General features: G+C 42.1%; 1 protein-coding gene across 1 annotated transcript in view; it reads left to right on the top strand.

Annotated features, from left to right (window-relative positions):
• The window catches only part of vps8 (VPS8 subunit of CORVET complex), a 371,669-nt gene that overhangs the window by 310,455 nt on the left and 36,703 nt on the right, over positions 1 to 24,511 (top strand). Inside the window, exons 41-42 of the mRNA XM_034184542.1 lie at positions 2,724 to 2,893; positions 11,841 to 12,009. Of these exons, the coding sequence (XP_034040433.1) occupies positions 2,724 to 2,893; positions 11,841 to 12,009 (339 nt within the window). The remainder of the gene's footprint in view (positions 1 to 2,723; positions 2,894 to 11,840; positions 12,010 to 24,511) is intronic.

Raw genomic sequence — 24,511 nt, 5'->3', positions numbered from 1 at the left:
GGTCATCAGAAACCTAGACAGGTCATCAGAAATCTAGACAGGTCATCAGAAACCTAGGTCATCAGACACTTAGACAGGTCATCAGAAACTTAGGTCATCAGAAATCTAGACAGGTCATCAGAAACTTAGACCGGTCATCAGAAACTTAGACAGGTCATCAGAAACATAGACAGGTCATCAGAAACTTAGACCGGTCATCAGAAACTTAGACAGGTCATCAGAAACTTAGACCGGTCATCAGAAACTTAGACAGGTCATCAGAAACATAGACAGGTCATCAGAAACTTAGACAGGTCATCAGAAATATACAACCCCTGGCAAAAATTATGGAATCACCGGCCTCGGAGGATGTTCATTCAGTTGTTTAATTTTGTAGAAAAAAAGCAGATCACAGACATGACACAAAACTAAAGTCATTTCAAACGGCAACTTTCTGGCTTTAAGAAACAGTATACGAAATCAAGAAAAAAGATTGTGGCAGTCAGTAACAGTTACTTTTTTAGACCAAGCAGAGGAAAAAAATATGGAATCACTCCTCAATTCTGAGGAAAAAATTATGGAATCACCCTGTAAAGTTTCATCCCCATAACTAACACCTGCATCATATCAGATCTGCTCGTTAGTCTGCATCTAAAAAGGAGTGAACACACCTTGGAGAGCTGTTGCACCAAGTGGACTGACATGAATCATGGCTCCAACACGAGAGATGTCAATTGAAACAAAGGAGAGGATTATCAAACTCTTAAAAGAGGGTAAATCATCACGCAATGTTGCAAAAGATGTTGGTTGTTCACAGTCAGCTGTGTCTAAACTCTGGACCAAATACAAACAACATGGGAAGGTTGTTAAAGGCAAACATACTGGTAGACCAAGGAAGACATCAAAGTGTCAAGACAGAAAACTTAAAGCAATATGTCTCAAAAATCGAAAAGTGTACAACAAAACAAATGAGGAACGAATGGGAGGAAACTGGAGTCAACGTCTGTGACCAAACTGTAAGAAACCGCCTAAAGGAAATGGATTTACATACAGAAAAGCTAAACGAAAGCCATCATTAACACCTAAACAGAAAAAAACAAGGTTACAATGGGCTAAGGAAAAGCAATCGTGGACTGTAGATGACTGGATGAAAGTCATATTCAGTGATGAATCTCAAATCTGCATTGGGCAAGGTGATGATGCTGGAACTTTTGTTTGGTGCCGTTCCAATGAGATTTATAAAGATGACTGCCTGAAGAGAACATGTCAATTTCCACAGTCATTGATGATATGGGGCTGCATGTCAGGTAAAGGCACTGGGGAGATGGCTGTCATTACATCATCAATAAATGCACAAGTTTACGTTGATATTTTGGACAATTGAAAGGATGTTTGGGGATGATTAAATCATTTTTCAAGATGATAATGCATCTTGCCATAGAGCAAAAACTGCAAAAACATTCCTTGCAAAAAGACACACAGGGTCAATGTCAACGAGCAGATCTGATTTGATGCAGGTGTTAATTTGGGGGATGAAAATTTACAGGGTGATTCCATAATTTATTCCTCAGAATTGAGTGATTCCATATTTTTTTCCCTCTGCTTGGTCTAAAAAAGTAACCGTTACTGACTGCCACAATCTTTTTTTCTTGATTTCTTATAGTGTTTCTTAAAGCCAGAAAGTTGCCATTTGAAATGACTTTAGTTTTGTGTCATGTCTGTGATCTGCTTTTTTTCTACAAAATTAAACAACTGAATGAACATCCCTCGAGGCCGGTGATTCCATAATTTTTGCCAGGGGTTGTAGACAGGTCATCAGAAACTTAGACAGGTCATCAGAAACCTAGACAGGTCATCAGAAACTTAGACAGGTCATCAGAAACTTAGACAGGTCATCAGAAACCTAGACAGGTCATCAGAAACCTAGACAGGTCATCAGAAACTTAGACAGGTCATCAGAAACTTAGACAGGTCATCAAAAACCTAGACAGGTCATCAGAAACTTAGACAGGTCATCAGAAACTTAGACAGGTCATCAGAAACTTTGCAGCGATGCTGAATGACTGTTTGAACCATCGTGGTGCGCACATTGAGCACGTCATGCTAACTGGTCCTAATTCATTAAATAAGACTTCGAAATGAGAAACAAAAATACCTAAAAAATCTCCCAGGCCTCTGCTTTAGGACAGACATGTGACAGATTTCTCTTGGCCTCCCATTGACCGTCACAGAGCAAAATGAAAGGGATGCAGTTTTTTGGAAGTCATAAACACAGTAAATTAACATAAAAAAACGACATAATTAACAGGAAATAAAAGGGTTGAGTTCTTCTAAAAACTGCTGAGGTCTAAGTTTCTGTGTAGGCTCTCAGTTGTCCAGGTGGTTTCCATAGTAGAGAAGCTTGAATCTTCGAAGAGAAGAATAAAAAACGATTTTATTCTTCTCTACAAGAGTCAAGACAGAAGTCAGACTACCAGACCAAGAATTTTAGCTGAGGAAGCTTCTGTGATTTGAAGCGAAACGTCCTCACGTCAAGGAACCCAGTGCAGTCGAAGATTCAAGCTTCTCTACTGCTGAGGTCTAAGGTTCTAAAAACATTCTGGACTCACATGTCATTCCAACTCATTATAGAAACTTGAAAAGCGTCAGTGACCTATTTTATGAAGACGACCCAGTTGAGAGGCCGTGGATCCCCACGAACATCATGTTCATGTGTCTGTGTCTAATTATGTTTTTATTTTTAGACTTTACTTGAAACAACCACCAGTCTGTTGAACTCTGACCTCCACTGGTCCCTGGCCCACCTGTGTGCTGTGGTCACCAGGGGACTGCACCCTCGACAGGACTTCTGCAACATCTGTCTCCAGCACTACAAGAAGAGACAGGACTCTGTGGAGGAAATTATTGTCTTCAGGTGAGGCAGAGTGGCTTCCACACCTGAGGTCTTGAAGAACTTCTTGTTTGTTTGAGGCTATAAAACCACATTTCTGATAACGCTGTGAGTGTGAGGTCCTCTGTGACACAGGAAACCACACTCTGTCCACATTCTGTCCACACTGTGTCCACACAGCATTTTATACTGGCATAAATTCACAGGCAGAGCTTCATCTCAGCATTTTCATCAAAAAGAGCTCCGTGAGGCTTTATTTATTTATTTTTTTGTAAAACGTTAAAGCAGAGTAGCGGTTTAACAGTTGTGGTACCAATATGTGGACCTGGGTTTGAATCCTGCTCATGCTGCTGTCTGTGTCCTTGGACAAGATTCTTGATCTACATTGTGTCAGTCCACCCTGTTGTGGATGCTGCCAGCCTTGGCTGGGGCAGGAACCTGCAGCAGACTGGTTGCACCCCGTCAGGGGGGTCGGTGGTCTCTCTGTATATGTCAGGGACATGAACGAGTGAAGCTCTTCAGTGTCCCCATGTCATTTAGGTCCTTCAGACTTTTTCTACAGTAAATGCTTCTGGAGAACATAAGCATGACTAAAAAAACTTCAGCTTCTAGGGAGCTTTGCCCTCAGACCCCCAACTACACCCCTTTTTAAGCATTCTCTTCTTTTGCACCTTTCACACCGGGTTTGCATACAACTGCGTTGTGATGCGTATGGAGTACACTGGAAAATTGCACAGCTTTTGGCGTAGCCCCTGTGTAGGCTGGTGCGTGGTTGCGTTCTTCATCTTGCTATCAGTTGCTTGATGTGGCTCTCCACGCTTTTCTGTCCACTCCTGCCTACTTTTTTTTTCGACAGTGTGGAAATGTGCTCTGTTCTCAAAACAGTACATGAAAGCACTCACATAGCACACAGAAGGAGAGAGAGAGGAACCTGTGAGCAGAGGGGAGAGTCCTACAGACTGACACCATGGGTTTGATACATTAGAAAAAGTCCAAAGACATTATTTCCAGGAGTTAGTGGATTTTATTAACGTGTCACAATCGTGAGAGAACTTAAAAGGTGGAGCGGCCGCTGCAACCGCACGAGTTCTGTGCATGAGGAGTGGACGTGGACATGTCTGTCTGTGAGGAGCGGATGTGGACATGTCCTCTTGGCTCGCCTCTTCTTCTTACGTGGCTTTGAAGCTTCGCTGCCAGCAAAGTCCAGCAGGATGAATAACATCTATCAATGCAGGTTTGTGCTGATAAATGGATTTTTCACTCTGGTGTGTAGAATTGCGGAGGCTTTGGTGGACAGTAGCATAGTGTTGTGTAGACTTGTGCGCACTTGCTTAAAACCTGCGTACTTTCTAAGTCCAGTGATCTACGCAGAAACGTGCTTAATTAAAAAAATAAATAAAATTATTGAACAATTTCATTATTTATACAAACAGTAACAAAACAAACACATCAAAAAATAAATGAAAACACCAACACAGCACAATTACAAATTATAGCACAAGAGCACGCATGGGTAATCTACAGCAAATATGAATGAAACAAAGAGATTATCTTTAAGAATTGTGCATCTTCCAAGTTTACAATATTGTCCTTTTAATTTTAAGACAGTCCTATAATTTTTCTCATTTCTTAAAAGCCTGAAATTTTCCAGCAAAGCAATGCCTTATTTTTTCTAGGTCTGTAACTTCTGAAATTAAATTTTTCCATGTCTGCACAGAAGGAGCATCAGCCCCAACCCATTTTACCATTATGGACTTTCTAGCCAGCATCAACAAGAATTGTATTATTTCCTTATGAGGGTTGAGGTCCTGAGATATGAGCCCGAGAAGACAAAGCAAAGGGCTGTGATGGAGCGTCTTTCCTATTACTAAACTAATGTAGCTGCATACAGCCTGCCAAAATATCCCAATAATTTTACACTCCCACAAGCAATAAAATCTTGTCCCTGTAGCTAACTTGCATTTAGAACAAATTGGTGATATTCCCAGTGTGTATTTGCAGTATATGCTAGGAGGTATATATGTTGGGTATTTTCTCCTCCAAACATTTTTAAAACCTTTAACAAGACAAACAGAGTCAAGAAACACCAGTGAGACAGAAAGTCAAATTTTACGCGCGGAGTGCAGTCAGGCTGTACACCAAGGCTACACTAAAGTCTGGCCTGCTTTTCCGCTCTTTTTATTAAGAGACGCCCTCATCACATAAACAAAAACTTGTCCTAAGGGTGGGGGTGATGACGCAAGACAAGTTTCTTCCCGTAACATAAACGCATACGTCAATAAGTGCAGCTGTAAGGAAGAACACTTTCTTTTACACAGGTCAGCACATCTCGTTCGTCTGTTGCAGTTATCAGCTGTTCTGCATCTGCCTGAAGTGTCCTGTCCTTCACACTCCTTCACACTAAGCACCACATCACAACAGTCAAAACGTTCTCTTACTCCCAGTCGTTAGAGGCTGCGAAAACAAAGTTATATTATAATAATAAGTACATCCAGCCCTTCATTCCCAGCTCAGATTGACCCCAGAGTGCTAAAACAAAATTGAATTCTCAGGCTTGGTTAAGACAGGTGCAAAACAGCACAATAACATTCAGAATGATCCCAGCATGCAAGGTTGAATAACACGTTCTCAGGGTTAGGTGCAAGACAGCACAACACCGTTCTCATGAGAAAGAAGACAAGCTAAAACAAGGTTGAATAACACGTACATTCTCAGGGTGAAGTGCAAAACAGCACAACACCGTTCTCATGAGAAAGAAGACAAATGTACAAATGTTTAACAGTGATAACATATATACAAAATCTTTAACAATATATACATTATGGAAAATATTGTATTGCATTTCTTTAATTCGGTTGCATATAGATATCTTAGAAGGCAGCAGCAAGATTTCCTCCCATGATTCTGAGTTGATTATTGTATTAAGTTTTGTGTTCCAGGTTGAATGCAATTTTCCTAGTTGATCCTTCTTTAAAATTTGCAGCACAGAATAAAATCTTGACACAAATCGCCCACATCTATGACAATCCAAAATATTTTTTCAAGTATAAAGCAATCTCCTGGAAACTCCAACAATTCCATTTTTGTCTTGACGTAATGTGTTGGGAAAGTGTAGGTACACGGACCCACAACAGGGGGCGCAAATGAACGGACAATGGAGGAAGTCAAATAACAACACTTTACTGTTGTGAAAGGGCACAACAAACACAACAGATTACAACAATAGACAAAAGGTCAAATCACAAAAGGTGTCGTGTGGGCAGGCTCGAAGATAGAAGACGTCTGTCCAAAGTAGAACCGGAACCACACGATTTCCTCCGCCACCAGACCCCGGGAATACTGGAGCCGCCAAGTCCCGAGCTCCCAGGTGGCCACTGCCTCCGCGTATCAGACCTGGTACTGCTGGCGAGGAACAAAAAAAAAAACAATTAAATGTGGGCGCATATGCACCCAGCGATCCACACGGCAGGAAAACCAACTCCACCTCTTGTTGGAAAAAGAGTCTGCTATACGATACACAAAAAGTCACAAAAGGTTACTGTCGAAAAAATCTCACAGCCAGCTGAGAACGTTACCTTCCTGGTAAAGCGATATCTCGGCAAAGAGGTGGAGATGACGTCTTGCTGATATACCGATGCTGATCAGACGAGTGGTGACAGCTGTCATAGGTGATGAGTGTCAGCTGTCACCCCGGCTACTCCTGTGAGGCGGCAGCACCCTCTGGTGCCTGGAGCCCGCACTCCAGGCAGGGTGCCCTCTGGTGGTGGTGGGCCAGCAGTACCTCCTCTTCAGCGGCCCACACAACAGGACCCCCCCCCCTCAATGGGCACCTCCTGGTGCCTGACCAGGCTTGTCCGGGTGGCGGCGGTAGAAATCGGCCAGGAGGGCCGGGTCCAGGATGAAGCTCCTCTTCACCCAGGAGCGTTCTTCAGGTCCGTACCCCTCCCAGTCCACCAAATACTGGAAGCCCCGGCCCATCCTACGGATGTCTAAGAGCCGGCGCACAGTCCAAGCCGGCTCGCCATCGATGATCCGGGCAGGAGGTGGTGCCGGACCTGGAGTACAGAGGGGTGAGGTGTGATGGGGCTTGATCCGGGACACGTGGAAAACGGGATGGATCCGCAGTGAGGCCAGAAGCTGAAGCCTCACTGCGGCTGGACTGAGTACCTTGATGATTTTAAACGGACCGATATACCGGTCCTGCAGCTTAGGGGAGTCCACTTGAAGGGGAATGTCCTTAGTAGACAACCACACTGCCTGCCCTGGCCGGTACGTAGGGGCCGGGGGCCGCCGACGGTCTGCATGGGCCTTCGTCCTCATCCGGGCCCTCAGCAAGGCAGAACGGGCGGCACGCCACACCCGACGGCACTTCCGTAGGTGGGCCTGGACCGAGGGCACACCGACCTCTCCCTCAACCACCGGAAACAGAGGAGGTTGGTACCCCAGACATACCTCGAAAGGGGAGAGGCCGGTGGCTGACGACACCTGGCTGTTATGGGCATACTCGATCCAGACCAGATGGGTACTCCAGGCCGCCGGGTGCGTGGCTGTCACGCAACGCAGGGCCTGCTCCATCTCCTGATTGGCCCGTTCTGCTTGCCCGTTGGTCTAGGGATGATACCCGGATGAGAGACTCACCGTGGCCCCCAGTTCCCGGCAGAAGCTCCTCCAGACGTGCGAGGAGAACTGGGGGCCGCGATCGGAGACGATGTCTTTTGGGATCCCATGCAACCGGACGACGTGGTGGACCAGGAGGTCCGCTGTCTCCTGGGCCGTCGGGAGCTTCGGGAGGGCCACGAAGTGGGCCGCCTTGGAGAATCGGTCCACTATCGTGAGGATGGTGGTGTTGCCCTGGGACGGCGGGAGGCCCGTGACAAAATCCAGGCCGATGTGGGACCAGGGGCGATGGGGCACGGGCAGCGGCTGGAGCAGTCCCGAAGCCCTGCGATGATCAGCCTTGCCCCTGGCGCAGGTGGTGCAGGCCTGGATATAATCCCGGACGTCGGCCTCTAGGGACGCCCACCAGAAGCGCTGCCGGACAACTGCCACGGTTCTTCGCACCCCTGGATGACAGGAGAGCTTAGAGCCGTGACAGAAGTCCAGAACTGCAGCCCTAGCTTCTGGTGGGACGTAGAGTCTGTTCTTCGACCCAGTTCCGGGGTCCGGGCTTCGTGCCAGGGCCTCCCGGACGGTTCTCTCTACGTCCCAGGTAAGGGTGGCCACGATAGTGGACTCCGGGATGATTGGTTCCGGTGGATCCGACAACTCCGTTTTGACTTCATCTTCATGTACCCGGGACAAGGCATCCAATCTCTGGTTTTTGGTCCCAGGACGGTAGGTGATCCGGAAGTCAAAACGCCCGAAGAACAGTGACCAGCGGGCTTGCCTGGGGTTCAGCCGCTTGGCGGTCCTGATATACTCCAGGTTCCGGTGGTCAGTGAAAACCGTGAATGGCACGGACGTTCCCTCCAACAGATGTCTCCACTCTTCAAGAGCCTCTTTCACCGCAAGGAGTTCTCGATTGCCGACGTCATAGTTCCGTTCGGCCGGGGTCAACCTGCGGGAAAAATAGGCACACGGGTGAAGGACCTTATCGGTCTTCCCGCTCTGGGAAAGCACAGCTCCTATCCCTGAGTCCGAGGCGTCCACTTCAACCACTAACTGGCGACTAGGATCGGGCTGCACCAAAACGGGTGCAGACGAGAAGCGCCGTTTCAACTCCTTGAACGCGGCATCGCAACGATCCGACCAGGTGAAGGGGACTTTTGGTGAGGTCAGGGCTGTCAGGGGGCTAACTACCTGACTGTAGCCCTTAATGAACCTCCTGTAGAAATTTGCAAAGCCGAGGAACTGTTGCAGCTTCCTACGGCTAGTGGGTTGGGGCCAGTCTCTCACCGCCGCAACCTTGGCCGGATCAGGAGCGACGGAGTTGGGGGAGATGATAAACCCCAGGAAGGACAAAGATGTGCGGTGGAACTCACACTTCTCGCCCTTCACAAACAGCCGGTTCTCCAACAACCGCTGCAGGACCTGACGTACATGCCGGACATGAGTTTCAGGATCCGGAGAAAAGATGAGTATATCGTCTAGATATACGAAGACGAATCGGTGCAGGAAATCCCGCAAGACATCATTAACTAAAGCTTGGAACGTCGCGGGGGCGTTTGTGAGGCCGAACGGCATGACCAGGTACTCAAAGTGACCTAAGGGGGTGTTAAATGCCGTCTTCCACTCGTCTCCCTTCCGGATCCGAACCAGGTGATACGCATTTCTAAGATCTAGCTTAGTGAATATTTGGGCTCCATGCAGGGGCGTGAACACTGAATCCAACAGGGGCAATGGGTATCGATTACGAACCGTGATTTCGTTCAGTCTCCTATAATCAATGCATGGACGAAGTCCGCCATCTTTTTTACCCACAAAAAAGAAACCTGCACCCATCGGGGAGGTGGAATTCCGGATCAACCCGGCGGCTAAAGAGTCCCGGATGTAGGTCTCCATTGATTCGCGCTCAAGTCGTGAGAGGTTGTACAGCCTGCTGGACGGGAACTCACCGCCTGGAACCAAATCAATGGCACAATCGTACGGACGGTGGGGGGGAAGGGTGAGCGCCAGATCCTTGCTGAACACATCTACAAGGTCGTGGTACTCCACCGGCACCGTCCCTAGATTGGGCGGGACTCTGACCTCCTCCTTAGCCTGGGAACCAGGAGGAACCGAGGAACCTAAACATACCCGATGGCAGGTCTCGCTCCACTGAACCACTACCCCAGACGGCCAATCGATCCGGGGATTGTGTTTTAACATCCAGGGGAACCCTAAAATCACACGGGAGGTAGCAGGAGTCACAAAAAACTCGATCTCCTCCCGGTGATTTCCTGACACCACCAGAGTTACTGGTGGTGTCTTATGTGTGATTGGAGGGAGTAGGGAGCCATCTAGTGCCCGCACCTGCACAGGCGAGGTAAGCACCACCAGAGGGAGCCCTGTCTCCCTGGCCCATCTGCTGTCTAACAGATTCCCTTCAGAGCCCGTGTCCACCAGTGCTGGGGCCTTCAGGGTTAAATCCTCATAAAGGATTGTAACTGGGAGTCGTGTGGCAATGTGGGTGTGTCCCACGTGAATGTCTCAGCCCACCCCTAGCCCAGTCTCTAGGGGCGGGCGTTGGTGTTTAACCGCTCGGGGCAGTCTCTTACCTGATGCTCTATCGAGCCACAAACAAAACACGCTCCGCGGGCCAGCCTCCTCTGTCTATCTGGTGCCCTAAATGTGGCCCTGCTCGTGTCCATAGCTTCGTCAGCAGGGGGAGCTGTAACCACACGGAGCGCAGGGGCCGTACACTGTTCTGAACTCCCTCACAAACCCATCATATGTCTGAAGGAGCCGTGAATTCTGCTCCCAGAGCGCTGTAGCCCAAGCACGTGCCTCACCGCGAAGCAGGTTTATTACATAAGCTATCTTGCTGGCATCAGTCACGTACATGACAGGACGTTGTGCGAAGATGAGCGAACACTGCATAAGGAAGTCCGCGCACGTCTCCACACAACCTCCGTACGGCTCTGGAGGGCTTATGTATGCTTCCAGGGAAGGTGGGTGGGGTCGTTGAACGACCTGTGGAACATCACTGTTACGCACAGGGTCGACAGGAGGGAGAGCCGCAGCAGCGCCCTGAGGGCGCGCTTCCACCTGCGCGGCGAGAGCCTCCACCCTGCGGTTAAGGACGACATTCTGCTCGGTCATTAAATCCAACCGAGCCGTGAAAGCGGTGAGGATCCGCTGCAACTCACCGATCATTCCTCCTGCGGACGCCTGTGCGCCCTGTTCTTCCATTGGCCGTTCAACAGCCGGTTGACGCCCCTCGGGATCCATGACGTTGGCCGAGATATCCTGTTGGGAAAGTGTAGGTACACGGACCCACAACAGGGGCACTCTGGTAAGTGCTGTCTCTGTGGAATGATGTTTTCTAAAAGCAGATTGCAGTGGCTCAAAACAGATCATTCTCAGTAAGATGGTCTACAAGCTGCCGTGACACCACTTTTTCCAGAAACCTGCTTTTGTTTCTTTTTGGGGTTACTGACATGGGATTAGAATTATCTGCCGGTGATCAGAAACTGATTGCCTCTTCAATGCTGCTCGCACGCCACCTTATTCTTCTCAAGTGGGCGGATGCTGCCCCAGCCACAGTATCACACTGGACCAAAGATGTGCTGTTTCATCTTAAACTCAAAAAGATTCATTTTGTCTTGAAGGCCTCAGAAAAGAAGTTTTATGAGGTCTGGAGGCCGTTTTCGACCTTATCAACAGTGGGACATGAGTAATTTAATTTTTGTCTGGTATTCTGGGTGATTTCTTCCTCTGACGGTCGATATGTCTGTTTTATATTTTTACATATATATAAGCCATTTTTGTTTCTACATGACAGTAGGGATGGAAAGTTCATTTTGTGGGTGGGTTTTTTGTTTTTGTGTTTTTGTTTTTTATATGGTTAAAATTCAATAAATATATTAAACACTAAATTAAATGGACAGTGCACCTGAGATGAATGATTCCAACATCATCATTTACTTCTTGATATTTGCGCCTTGGGGCAATATAAATAAAACTGATTTGATTTCATTTGCATAAGAACAAAGCACATAGTGGTTTAATTTCTTGTGTGCTAGATTATTGAGTTCCTGGATGTACAACAGTACTGCAACACATAATTCTTACAGTAACTAACACAATCTTTGGATTCATAACTGTGCTGGAGTAACTGATTGATATCAACAAATCTGGAGCCACATCGGTGAGAGCAAAGTTTGAGGCTGAAAATAAAATTTGGCATCTAAAGAACAAAGCTTTGATTGTTTCTGAGGGACTTCCTGACATGAGGACAGGCAGTCATTTGGAATTCAGCTCAGAGACACTGTCACCACACCCCGTGTCCATATTCAGAGACGTTTACAGGTTTTATTGTGTTTGTTTCCAGCTGTGGCCACCTTTACCACCGTCAGTGCCTCCAGCAGAAGGACTGTGTGCGGGGCGTCACCTCGGACCAGCCGCAGCAGTGGACCTGCTACAAATGCTCCTCCAGCCAGGGAGGGAGGAGTGCACTGTGTCATGATGCCAGGAGAGGGCGCAGTATGTCCTTAGCACAGGTACATACACACATGCTTGAAGTTCAAGTAAACTGTCAATAATGAATAATGCAAAAATAATGAATATTTTGCATGATGCCTCATTGAACATTCAGCAAATGGAAATATTCTTAACATTGCACTCAAACATTATTTATAGAAATTCTGTCCGAGTCTCAGGCACCTTGATGCTTGCACGCATTTAACTGCTGCGGAAATCATTGTGCCACTGCGACCCACTGTAAATAGTCCTTATTTTATTTCATAATATCACCAGAAATATAAGTACAGTAAAACTCGCATATAATGGATTCAGGTGGACCAGTGAACTTTGTCCATTATAATCTAAATCTGTTATATGTATGAAATGGACACAATCTGTTATATGTATTAAACACACACACAAAAGGTCTGCTGCGGAGTGGTACCTTAAAATCCTGTTTGAAGATACAGGCTGTTGGAATACCTGCTGGGCATTGCTGCCTGACGCACCTCCACCAGTGCACTCTATGCAAGTGTGCTCCCCCATACACCTGTGGGCAGGAACGGGTCATCAGCTGGGGACCACCAGTCACCAATGTTTCGCTCCTTTAACCCCAGTACATCTCTTGGTGGCGGAGCGATGGCAGGTGTCTTCACTTGCCACCCCCTGCTGATGCCCTAGATGTTCTGCCCCCACCCCCTATCGCTCCTCCTTAGCCATAGCCAGAAGCTGCCCTTCTCCACCTCCTCTGCTAGCTCCTTGATGGCTTTGCGGCTCCCTGCCCCTGTGCAGCCAATGTCTCGCAACAGACGAACTGTTGAGGAGCCCACAAAGCCCCTACACCCCACCTCAACGGGGCATGTAATGGCTTTCCAGCCAGCCTCCTGACACTCTGCCGCCAGGTCAGCGTACTTGGAACGCTTACGTTCATTAGCAGCCTCCATCCCCTGTTCCCACGGGACAGTTAGTTCTACCAGCAGAATGGTCTTGTGTGGGATTGATCACAAGATCAGGTCTGGCAGGAGCGATGTTTCCACTATCTCCCTGGGAAACTGGAGCTGCCTCCCCAGATCAACCCTCATAGTCCACTCACCACCGGGTGAGAGGAATCTTGATGTTACTCTCTGGTGGGTGAGTTTGGGGTTCTCCCCAGCTCTTACAAAAGGGATAGGAGGTCTCGCTGGGACAGGAGGTTTGCTGTTGGCCAGTTGTCTGCATGCCTCTGCCAGCTTTTTCAGCACCAGGTCATGCCGCCACCTGTAGCGGCCTTGAGATAGTGCAGTCTTACAGCCTGAGAGGATATGCTGGAGGCCTGCATTGATGGTGTTGCACAGGGGGCAGCTTTCTTCCGTACTAAACCATAAGTGGAGGTTTCGGGGACAAGGCAGAGTGTCGTAGGTGGCCCTGATAGGGAAGCTGAGTCTGGCCTGGGGGATCTTCCACAAGTCAGCCCATGACATGGGCCTTTCTGTGACGCCTTCCCAAGTCATCCAGCCTCCTTGATGGCTTTGAGCCACCGCTTTGACACGTAGCCGGTCTTGCTCCGTCCTTGCCACCTCTGCCACCACCATGGCTCTTCTTTGTTGCTTGGAGGCCTAAAGCCTGATTTATGCTTCTGCAACTCTAACTGTGGTCACGCAATGACATCGACGTGTGTGTGACCCTTTAAAGTTTCCTTCGCGTCTTTATGCAATTTACCGCAGGTACAGCGACACTTTCTGGATGAATTTGTCCCTCAATAATCTCCACGTCTTTATACAATCGTCAACCTGCAAACCAACAGTAGGGCACGTAGTTTCCCTCCATGAATTGCAGGTCATTTGAGCGTGTTTTTCCAACTCCTCCTCGTTGTTGAAGTTGGTCATATTTGCAAACTTTTCTGCCAAACGTATCTCATCCATGATGGAAATGTAATCAGTGTGCACACTACAGAAACTATTAGAATATAACGGGAGAGGAAGGAATGAAAACGTAAAAGTGACAAATCACAGCCTTTGCGGTCTCTGTTGTTTAGCAGGTGCACGTGTTCACAGCACCGCCGAGGGCTCTGATTTAAAGCGGTTTGATTCGTCACACCCAGCGTTATGTGTAAAGTTTGGAAAAGAAACTAGTCCATGTCCAGTCGTCCAAGTGTTCATCAAGTAAGTTTATGTGCATAATCTTTTTTTTATTGACTTTTTACAGTTGAGGTTTCATGTTAAATATTTCATGTTAAAGAGAAATTGTGCTCACAGTAAATGTGTTATGGCCTGACACATTTTTCACTTCTTTGACTTATGTTACCCCAAAATGCACACTGTGATTATTAAACCTAGTCAGCACGGGTCATGAAACTTACTCAGCTGTACACTCAGGGTCCATGTGGACCCACCAGAACTAGTTCTACTTTTTACCTGAGGCCAAAATATGGCCATCGGGTATTGGGAAGACTTTGCATCCACCCATCCGTCCATCTGTCTGTCTGTGCAGCATAAGTACTGTTGCTGCCAGGGTCTTCAAATGCACAGGGAACATTCTTGGGAGACAGACCTTGGACAAGATCTAAGATGGCTAACCTTGACCCTGTCCTTATGCTCATATGGCGGAGGGTATTCTAGCATGCCGTTATATTTAAAACTGTTGACATTTTTAAATGTAGGCTGTTTTTGCAGATATCTAATTAGGGTCACCATTTGTCAATGCAGTTGCTGACAAAAGACTGTTGAGTGTCTGTCTGATAATCTTCACGTCATTTTGAAAGAACCTTGCAGGTTTCTTTCCTCTTCTTTGAACAAAACTTTTCCCACACAAACCTCGACACCTGCCCGACTCCCTGAAGTCGCTCTGGTGCAAATAAACTGAATAAAACTACTGTGACGGTTCGTAGTTACGATGGTTTGACGCTAATCTCAAACTGTGACTATGAAGATAACTTTATATCCAACCGGGGTCCAAGTGAAACATTTTTATGGAGCCCAACACATTTAATCAAAGTAGATCAAAACCAGTGAAGTTCAAGATGACGGTGACATAAAATGTTAGCAGAATAAATATAACTGTTCAGAAAATACCATAGTAACACATCTGAGCACGCTGGGTGTTCTGTGCAAAGTTGTGCTTGAAGGGGGGGGGGGGGGGGGGGTGTTTGTCAGACCACCTGCTTCAAAAAATGTCTTATTTCCAAATAAAGAATAAAATACCTGTCTGGGTTTTTTTTGTTTGTTTGTTTGTTTTGTTTGTTTTTTTGGTCATTTATTAAATATCCTTGTCAACTGATGTCTGGTGCAGCAAACAAAATTTGGTGATGTGACGTGACATGACGTGATTTGCACGGCCAGTGTTCACACGGAGAAGAATTTAATTCACTGAAACCTTTTGCACAGAGTTGATATTAAGAGACAATTATTGGAGGGTTGAAAAAGTTCTTATTTGTTTAAATCCAGACAACGCTGCAGTTAAATAATCCATTTGTTGCTGTCCGTGATTCCTGCTCATTAAGATTAAACATCCATAATTTTACCATCTCAGTGAAAACAGGAACATCTGGACTGTCTTTCAAAATAAGAGCACAGGTCAAACGGATGACATCATCACAGGTCAGATGTGGAAGAGATGAGAAAAACATTGTGAAAACTCATTTTTTGCTTTTTACAATGTGTTGGTGGGGGGGGGGGTGCTCACAGAATTAATTTATTGTAGGTGGGTGTTTAATAAATTTTAACTAAAAAAAATTAATTTAAGTATTTAATCACCTTTATTCAAAAAAGGGAGTGGGGCTGATGCACGACCCTGGGCTCTCAGACACAAATACGGTATATCAGACAATATTCCGCCGGGGTTCAGGATTACGTCCCCGTTCCAAAATCATAGAAAACGATGCGTGCAAAGTGAATATTTTTACGTGAGGATGCAAAACCACTGGTTTGCTCTGTTTTGAGTTGAAAAATAAACTTGTTAAAGTACATTTCACACCTGAGAAATAGAATTACAATATTGTTAATTTACCATATCCAAATCACAATATTTCCCACAGTAATTATGGTATTTCCTACAGTAACCACAGTATGTCTCACAGTAATCACAGTATGTTTCACAGTAATTATGGTATTTCCTACAGTAATCATAGTATGTCTCACAGTTATTATGGTATTTCCTACAGTAATCACAGTATGTTTCACAGTAATTATGGTACTTCCTACAGTAATCACAGTATGTTTCACAGTAATCACAGTATGTTTCACAGTAATTATGGTATTTCCAACAGTAATCACAGTATGTTTCACAGTAATTATGGTATTTCCTACAGTAATCACAGTATGTTTCACAGTAATTATGGTATTTCCTACAGTAACCACAGTATGTCTCACAGTAATCACAGTATGTTTCACAGTAATTATGGTATTTCCTACAGTAATCACAGTATGTTTCACAGTAATTATGGTATTTCCTACAGTAATCACAGTATGTTTCACAGTAATTATGGTACTTCCTACAGTAATCACAGTATGTTTCACAGTAATTATGGTACTTCCTACAGTAATCACAGTATGTTTCACAGTAATTATGGTATTTCCTACAGTAATCACAGTATGTTTCACAGTAATTATGGTATTTCCAACAGTAATCACAGTATGTTTCACAGTAATTATGGTATTTCCTACAGTAATCACAGTATGTTTCACAGTAATTATGGTATTTCCTACAGTAATCACAGTACGTCTCACAGTAATTATGGTATTTCCTACAGTAATCACAGTATGTTTCACAGTAATTATGGTATTTCCAACAGTAATCACAGTATGTTTCACAGTAATTATGGTATTTCCTACAGTAATCACAGTATGTTTCACAGTAATTATGGTATTTCCTACAGTAATCACAGTATGTCTCACAGTAATTATGGTATTTCCTACAGTAATCACAGTATGTCTCACAGTAATTATGGTATTTCCTACAGTAATCACAGTATGTTTCACAGTAATTATGGTATTTCCTACAGTAATCACAGTATGTCTCACAGTAATTATGGTATTTCCTACAGTAATCACAGTATGTCTCACAGTAATTATGGTATTTCCTACAGTAATCACAGTATGTCTCACAGTAATTATGGTATTTCCTACAGTAATCACAGTATGTCTCACAGTAATTATGGTATTTCCTACAGTAATCACAGTATGTCTCACAGTAATTATGGTATTTCCTACAGTAATCACAGTATGTCTCACAGTAATTATGGTATTTCCTACAGTAATCACAGTATGTCTCACAGTAATTATGGTATTTCCTACAGTAATCACAGTATGTTTCACAGTAATTATGGTATTTCCTACAGTAATCACAGTATGTCTCACAGTAATTATGGTATTTCCTACAGTAATCACAGTATGTCTCACAGTAATTATGGTATTTCCTACAGTAATCACAGTATGTTTCACAGTAATTATGGTATTTCCTACAGTAATCACAGTACGTCTCACAGTAATTATGGTATTTCCTACAGTAATCACAGTATGTTTCACAGTAATTATGGTATTTCCTACAGTAACCACAGTATGTCTCACAGTAATCACAGTATGTTTCACAGTAATTATGGTATTTCCTACAGTAATCACAGTATGTTTCACAGTAATTATGGTATTTCCTACAGTAATCACAGTATGTTTCACAGTAATTATGGTACTTCCTACAGTAATCACAGTATGTTTCACAGTAATTATGGTATTTCCTACAGTAATCACAGTATGTTTCACAGTAATTATGGTATTTCCAACAGTAATCACAGTATGTTTCACAGTAATTATGGTATTTCCTACAGTAATCACAGTATGTTTCACAGTAATTATGGTATTTCCTACAGTAATCACAGTATGTTTCACAGTAATTATGGTATTTCCTACAGTAATCACAGTATGTTTCACAGTAATTATGGTATTTCCAACAGTAATCACAGTACGTCTCACAGTAATTATGGTATTTCCTACAGTAATCACAGTATGTTTCACAGTAATTATGGTATTTCCAACAGTAATCACAGTATGTTTCACAGTAATTATGGTATTTCCAACAGTAATCACAGTATGTTTCACAGTAATTATGGTATTTCCTACAGTAATCACAGTATGTTTCACAGTAATTATGGTATTTCCAACAGTAATCACAGTATGTTTCACAGTAATTATGGTATTTCCTACAGTAATCACAGTATGTCTCACAGTAATTATGGTATTTCCTACAGTAATCACAGTATGTTTCACAGTAATTATGGTATTTCCTACAGTAATCACAGTACGTCTCACAGTAATTATGGTATTTCCTACAGTAATCACAGTATGTTTCACAGTAATTATGGTATTTCCTACAGTAATCACAGTATGTTTCACAGTAATTATGGTATTTCCTACAGTAATCACAGTATGTCTCACAGTAATTATGGTATTTCCTACAGTAATCACAGTATGTTTCACAGTAATTATGGTATTTCCTACAGTAATCACAGTACGTCTCACAGTAATTATGGTATTTCCTACAGTAATCACAGTATGTTTCACAGTAATTATGGTATTTCCAACAGTAATCACAGTATGTTTCACAGTAATTATGGTATTTCCTACAGTAATCACAGTATGTTTCACAGTAATTATGGTATTTCCAACAGTAATCACAGTATGTTTCACAGTAATTATGGTATTTCCTACAGTAATCACAGTATGTCTCACAGTTATTATGGTATTTCCAACAGTAATCACAGTATGTTTCACAGTTATGGTATTTCCAACAGTAATCACAGTATGTCTCACAGTTATTATGGTATTTCCAACAGTAATCACAGTATGTCTCACAGTAATTATGGTATTTTCTACAGTAATCACAGAATGTTTCACAGTAATTATGGTATTTCCTACAGTAATCACAGTATGTCTCACAGTCAATTTATGTATTTCCTACAGTAATCAAAGTATGTTTACACGTAATTATGGTACTTCCTACAGTAATCACAGTATGTCTCACAGTAATTATGGTATTTCCTACAGTAATCACAGTATGTCTCACAGTAATTATGGTACTTCCTACAGTAATCACAGTATGTCTCACAGTAATTATGGTATTTCCTTCAGTAATCACAGTATGTCTCACAGTAATTATGGTATTTCCTACAGTAATCACAGTATGTCTCACAGTAATTATGGTATTTCCTACAGTAAACACAGTATATCTCACAGTAATTATGGTACTTTCCTACAGTAATCACAGTATGTCTCACAGTAATTATGGTATTTCCTTCAGTAATCACAGTATGTCTCACAGTAATTATGGTATTTCCTACAGTAATCACAGTATGTCTCACAGTAATTATGGTACTTCCTACAGTAATCACAGTATGTCTCACAGTAATTATGGTATTTCCTACAGTAAACACAGTATGTCTCACAGTAATTATGGTACTTCCTACAGTAATCACAGTATGTCTCACAGTAATTATGGTATTTCCTTCAGTAATCACAGTATGTCTCACAGTAATTATGGTATTTCCTACAGTAACACAGTATGTCTCACAGTAATTATGGTATTTCCTACAGTAATCACAGTATGTCTCACAGTAATTATGGTATTTCCTTCAGTAATCACAGTATGTCTCACAGTAATTATGGTATTTCCTACAGTAATCACAGTATGTCTCACGGTAAACACAGTATGTCTCACAGTAATTATGGTATTTCCTACAGTAATCACAGTATGTTTCACAGTAATTATGGTACTTCCTACAGTAATCACAGTATGTCTCACAGTAATTATGGTATTTCCTACAGTAATCACAGTATGTCTCACAGTAATTATGGTATTTCCTACAGTAAACACAGTATATCTCACAGTAATTATGGTACTTCCTACAGTAATCACAGTATGTCTCACAGTAATTATGGTATTTCCTTCAGTAATCACAGTATGTCTCACAGTAATTATGGTATTTCCTACAGTAATCACAGTATGTCTCACAGTAATTATGGTACTTCCTACAGTAATCACAGTATGTCTCACATTAATTATGGTATTTCCTACAGTAATCACAGTATGTCTCACAGTAATTATGGTATTTCCTACAGTAAACACAGTATGTCTCACAGTAATTATGGTACTTCCTACAGTAATCACAGTATGTCTCACAGTAATTATGGTATTTCCTTCAGTAATCACAGTATGTCTCACAGTAATTATGGTATTTCCTACAGTAAACACAGTATGTCTCACAGTAATTATGGTATTTCCTTCAGTAATCACAGTATGTCTCACAGTAATTATGGTATTTCCTTCAGTAATCACAGTATGTCTCACAGTAATTATGGTATTTCCTTCAGTAATCACAGTATGTCTCACAGTAATTATGGTATTTCCTACAGTAATCACAGTATGTCTCACAGTAATTATGGTATTTCCTACAGTAATCACAGTATGTCTCACAGTAATTATGGTATTTCCTTCAGTAATCACAGTATGTCTCACAGTAATTATGGTATTTCCTTCAGTAATCACAGTATGTCTCACAGTAATTATGGTATTTCCTTCAGTAATCACAGTATGTCTCACAGTAATTATGGTATTTCCTACAGTAATCACAGTATGTCTCACAGTAATTATGGTATTTCCTTCAGTAATCACAGTATGTCTCACAGTAATTATGGTATTTCCTACAGTAATCACAGTATGTCTCACAGTAATTATGGTATTTCCTACAGTAAACACAGTATGTCTCACAGTAATTATGGTATTTCCTTCAGTAATCACAGTATGTCTCACAGTAATTATGGTATTTCCTTCAGTAATCACAGTATGTCTCACAGTAATTATGGTATTTCCTTCAGTAATCACAGTATGTCTCACAGTAATTATGGTATTTCCTACAGTAATCACAGTATGTCTCACAGTAATTATGGTATTTCCTTCAGTAATCACAGTATGTCCCACAGTAATTATGGTATTTCCTTCAGTAATCACAGTATGTCTCACAGTAATTATGGTATTTCCTTCAGTAATCACAGTATGTCTCACAGTAATTATGGTATTTCCTACAGTAATCACAGTATGTCTCACAGTAATTATGGTATTTCCTACAGTAATCACAGTATGTCTCACAGTAATTATGGTATTTCCTACAGTAATCACAGTATGTCTCACAGTAATTATGGTATTTCCTACAGTAATCACAGTATGTCTCACAGTAATTATGGTATTTCCTTCAGTAATCACAGTATGTCTCACAGTAATTATGGTATTTCCTACAGTAATCACAGTATGTCTCACAGTAATTATGGTATTTCCTTCAGTAATCACAGTATGTCTCACAGTAATTATGGTATTTCCTTCAGTAAACACAGTATGTCTCACAGTAATTATGGTATTTCCTACAGTAATCACAGTATGTCTCACAGTAATTATGGTACTTCCTACAGTAATCACAGTATGTCTCACAGTAATTATGGTATTTCCTACAGTAATCACAGTATGTCTCACAGTAATTATGGTATTTCCTACAGTAATCACAGTATGTCTCACAGTAATTATGGTATTTCCTACAGTAAACACAGTATGTCTCACAGTAATTATGGTATTTCCTACAGTAATCACAGTACGTCTCACAGTAATTATGGTATTTCCTACAGTAATCACAGTACGTCTCACAGTAATTATGGTATTTCCTACAGTAATCACAGTATGTCTCACAGTAATTATGGTATTTCCTACAGTAAACACAGTACTTCTCACAGTAATTATGGTATTTCCTACAGTAATCACAGTATGTCTCACAGTAATTATGGTACTTCCAACAGTAATCACAGTATGTCTCACAGTAATTATGGTATTTCCTACAGTAAACACAGTATGTCTCACAGTAATTATGGTATTTCCTACAGTAATCACAGTACGTCTCACAGTAATTATGGTATTTCCTACAGTAATCACAGTATGTCCCACAGTAATTATGGTACTTCCTACAGTAATCACAGTATGTCCCACAGTAATTATGGTATTTCCTACAATAATCACAGTATGTCTCACAGTAATTATGGTATTTCCTACAGTAATCACAGTATGTCTCACAGTAATTATGGTATTTCCTACAGTAATCACAGTATGTCTCACAGTAATTATGGTATTTCCTACAGTAATCACAGTATGTCTCACCCTAATTATGGTATTTCCTACAGTAATCACAGTATGTCCCACAGTAATTATGGTATTTCCTACAGTAATCACAGTATGTCCCACAGTAATTATGGTATTTCCTACAATAATCACAGTATGTCCCACAGTAATTATGGTATTTCCTACAGTAATCACAGTATGTCTCACAGTAATTATGGTACTTCCTACAATAATCACAGTGTGTCTCACAGTAATTATGGTATTTCCTACAGTAATCACAGTATGTCTCTCAGTAATTATGGTACTTCCTACAATAATCACAGTATGTCTCACAGTAATTATGGTACTTCCTACAATAATCACAGTATGTCTCACAGTAATTATGGTACTTCCTACAATAATCACGGTATGTCCCACAGTAATTATGGTATTTCCTACAGTAATCACAGTATGTCTTACAGTAATCACAGTATGTCCCACAGTAATTATGGTATTTCCTACAGTAATCAAAGTATGTCTCACAGTAATTATGGTATTTCCTACAGTAAACACAGTACTTCTCACAGTAATTATGGTATTTCCTACAGTAATCACAGTATGTCTCACAGTAATTATGGTACTTCCTACAGTAATCACAGTATGTCTCACAGTAATTATGGTACTTCCTACAGTAAACACAGTATGTCTCACAGTAATTATGGTATTTCCTACAGTAATCACAGTACGTCTCACAGTAATTATGGTATTTCCTACAGTAATCACAGTATGTCTCACAGTAATTATGGTACTTCCTACAGTAATCACTGTATGTCCCACAGTAATTATGGTATTTCCTACAGTAATCACAGTATGTCTCACAGTAATTATGGTATTTCCTACAGTAATCACAGTATGTCTCACAGTAATTATGGTACTTCCTACAGTAATCACAGTATGTCCCACAGTAATTATGGTATTTCCTACAGTAATCACAGTATGTCTCACAGTAATTATGGTATTTCCTACAATAATCACAGTATGTCTCACAGTAATTATGGTATTTCCTACAGTAATCACAGTATGTCTCACAGTAATTATGGTATTTCCTACAATAATCACAGTATGTCCCACAGTAATTATGGTATTTCCTACAGTAATCACAGTATGTCTCACAGTAATTATGGTATTTCCTACAATAATCACAGTATGTCTCACAGTAATTATGGTATTTCCTACAGTAATCACAGTATGTCTCACAGTAATTATGGTACTTCCTACAGTAATCACAGTATGTCCCACAGTAATTATGGTATTTCCTACAGTAATCACAGTATGTCTCACAGTAATTATGGTATTTCCTACAATAATCACAGTATGTCTCACAGTAATTATGGTACTTCCTACAGTAATCACAGTATGTCCCACAGTAATTATGGTATTTCCTACAGTAATCACAGTATGTCTCACAGTAATTATGGTATTTCCTACAATAATCACAGTATGTCTCACAGTAATTATGGTATTTCCTACAGTAATCACAGTATGTCTCACAGTAATTATGGTATTTCCTACAGTAATCACAGTATGTCCCACAGTAATTATGGTATTTCCTACAGTAATCACAGTATGTCTCACAGTAATTATGGTACTTCCTACAATAATCACAGTGTGTCTCACAGTAATTATGGTATTTCCTACAGTAATCACAGTATGTCTCTCAGTAATTATGGTACTTCCTACAATAATCACAGTATGTCTCACAGTAATTATGGTACTTCCTACAATAATCACAGTATGTCTCACAGTAATTATGGTACTTCCTACAATAATCACAGTATGTCTCACAGTAATTATGGTACTTCCTACAATAATCACAGTATGTGTCACAGTAATTATGGTACTTCCTACAATAATCACAGTATGTCCCACAGTAATTATGGTATTTCCTACAGTAATCACAGTATGTCCCACAGTAATTATGGTATTTCCTACAGTAATCACTGTATGTCTGTGTTGTGATGTTGTTGTGTTGTTGTGATTTGGTGCTATATAAATAAAATTGATTTGATTTGATTTGATGTCTCACAGTAATTACAGTATTTCCCACAGTAATCTTGATATGTCTCACAGTAATTACAGTATTTCCTACAGTAATCGTGGTATGTCTCACAGTAATCACAGTATTTCCCACAGTAATCGTGGTATGTCTCACAGTAATCACAGTATTTCCCACAGTAATCGTGGTATGTCTCACAGTAATCACGGTATGTCCCAGAGTAATTACATTATTTCCCACAGTAATTACGGTATTTCCCACAATAACCATGGTATGTCCCACTGTAATTGTGGAATGTCTCACTGTAATCATGGAATGGAATGGTCTAGTGGTTAAGGCGTTGGGCTTGAGACCAGAAGATCCTTGGTTCAAATCCCAGCCTG

Source organism: Thalassophryne amazonica, chromosome 13 (assembly GCF_902500255.1).
Source record: "Thalassophryne amazonica chromosome 13, fThaAma1.1, whole genome shotgun sequence".
NCBI classification, from domain to species: Eukaryota; Metazoa; Chordata; class Actinopteri; order Batrachoidiformes; family Batrachoididae; genus Thalassophryne; species Thalassophryne amazonica.
The sequence above is the reverse complement of the archived record's forward strand: the minus strand, read 5'-3'. Positions and strand labels throughout refer to the sequence as shown.